The following is a 2,087-nucleotide window of genomic DNA, read 5'->3' as shown; positions in this document are numbered from 1 at the left end:
TCGCTCACCCGCGCGGGGGTCCCTCCTGTCACCGGGGCTCGGGGACACTGCCCTTCCCCTCCGCGATCCCGGGGGCGCGGAGCCGCCGGGAACCCCGGGCCCATGGAGGGGAAGCGGGGCCGCTCACGTGAGCGCGGCGGCCTCTCGAGCTATTTTTAAAGAACAAAGTTGAGGTCAGCATCCTCAGAGCTTCCACCAGCCAGGCCAGGGGGACCCTGCGTCCCTTAGAGGGGCCGTGACCCGCCAGTACCCGCCACTCGAGCCGCAGAGAAGCTCTGAGAGGCCCCCCAGCCCGCAGCGCATCTCTGGGCCGCATCCCTGCATCCTCCGTCTCCTCCCGGCTCGCATCTCGAGAGTCCACGGTCAGGGCAAAGGCCGCTGATAAGCAGCTTCCAGCTTTCCCGGTTCTGGGTGACATTGCCTCTGGTCCTGGGAAGTTCCCTGAATAATCTCGCTCAAGGATGGCCGTTTTGAAGAGCCTTTTCGTAGCTTGATTGAGAACCTGAAGCACCTGGCGATTGCATTTTGGATGATGACTCAGAGAACTTGGTGACACTACAGACACCTTGCTGTGTGAGGCGCCTAGCAAAAGAGATCATTGTCCCAATTCCGGGTAGAAAAAAATCATTACTTATTAAGGGTATGGAACTGTGTGTGAGGAAGTCAGCTTATCTGAAAAAGGGTCCCCAGTGCTGGAAGATAGAATTCATATTCACTTAAAACCAAACCAGAACTGACAGTTATCTTGAGGAATGTTGTTGGGTTTTTTCCCCTAATTTCAATTCCTCGCTCACCTGTTAGTCTCAGAAACTGGGGATGGGGGCGACTTTCAGGGGGTGCAGAGGCTCATCAAATTATTTATCGCTTCAACAAACCAAAATGAAGATAATATATTTAAATAACTTTTTCTCCCCACTTAAATTCCTCAAAAGTAACGTAGGCAGTTTTACCCTTCATAAAGATCAGTGTGGCTACAAAGAAAAGTAGATTCAAAATGCTCTTACTAAAACATTCCCCTAAAAATGCAACTAATAGTCGCACTGCAGATAGCCAACAAAAGTTTTGTTTAGTTTTCCTGAGCTTTGCTAATGCAATCGGGTATAGTTTTTTATTTACTCAAGGAGTGCAGGATGAGCAAATACTTTGTTAAAAGGCAATACATCTTTTGTAATTGAAGACAAAGAAAGACTGCTGACCTTTCTGATCTAATCTGGGCTGATTCTGGCTTCAGGTGGGCCAGGCTTTTTGTCTTTGGATTGCCAATAGATATATGGGGAAAGTCCTGCCTCGAAAGGCGGTAGACGTGGGCGCTGTCATCTGGGTAAGCACGGCTCTTTTGAAGGTAGAGATGCACTCTGTAAATCAGAGCAGTAAATTATGAAGGAGTTGTTTGTCAAGATTCTTATAATTGTATGCGTTTGGACACACACGTTTTATTGAGCTGTAATACACGCCAGAAGATAGACATCGCACACTAGAAACTGGAAACCCATCCCTGGGTGCATCACAGCCGAAGGCCTGACTGGCATCATGGTCATGAACGTGGATTCTGGAGTCTAGCTGCCTGGGTTGAATCCTCGCCCTGCCGGTTAATACCCTGTAACCTTGGGTAGGTTCCTCAACCTCTCCATGCCTCAGTTTTCTCGTCTGTAAAGCAGAGAGAAAATTAGGGTTGTTGTGAAGACTTCACGAGAGTATGTGTGCCAAGTGTTTAGCACGGGGCTTGATTTAGCCTTACTAAGTTGTCTCAGTCTGTTTGGGCTGCCGTAACAGACTTCCATAGACTGAGTGGCTTTTAAACAAATGTATCTGTCACATTTTCCCTCTTCCAGGTTGCAGGCTGCTGATTTCTCCCTGTGGACTCGCATGGGGGGAGGGGTGTGGGAGCTCCCCTGGATCTCTTTTATAGGGCGCCATCCTCATGAAATAAGCACCTCCCAAAGGTCTACCTCCTAATACCATCACACTGGGCGGGGGTGGGGTGGGGGGGCAGGTCTGTAGCATAAGTGGTAGCTTTTTTCTGTTGGTTCATGGTAGAGCCAATTCCTCACTTTTACAGGGTCTGAAGATGGCTAAGTGCCTCACCA

The 2,087-nt window shown here is 49.4% G+C and overlaps 1 protein-coding gene across 1 annotated transcript in view; it reads left to right on the top strand.

Annotated features, from left to right (window-relative positions):
• The first annotated feature begins 1,270 nt into the window (after positions 1-1,270).
• Positions 1,271-2,087, top strand: part of PLEKHM2 (pleckstrin homology and RUN domain containing M2) — a 33,064-nt gene continuing 32,247 nt past the window's right edge. The window contains exon 1 of the mRNA XM_011363612.2: positions 1,271-1,321. Coding sequence (XP_011361914.1) covers positions 1,271-1,321 — 51 coding nt within the window. The remainder of the gene's footprint in view (positions 1,322-2,087) is intronic.

This window comes from Pteropus vampyrus, unplaced genomic scaffold (genome assembly GCF_000151845.1).
Source record: "Pteropus vampyrus isolate Shadow unplaced genomic scaffold, Pvam_2.0 Scaffold86, whole genome shotgun sequence".
NCBI lineage: Eukaryota > Metazoa > Chordata > Mammalia > Chiroptera > Pteropodidae > Pteropus > Pteropus vampyrus.
This window is presented reverse-complemented; position numbering and strand designations above follow the sequence as displayed.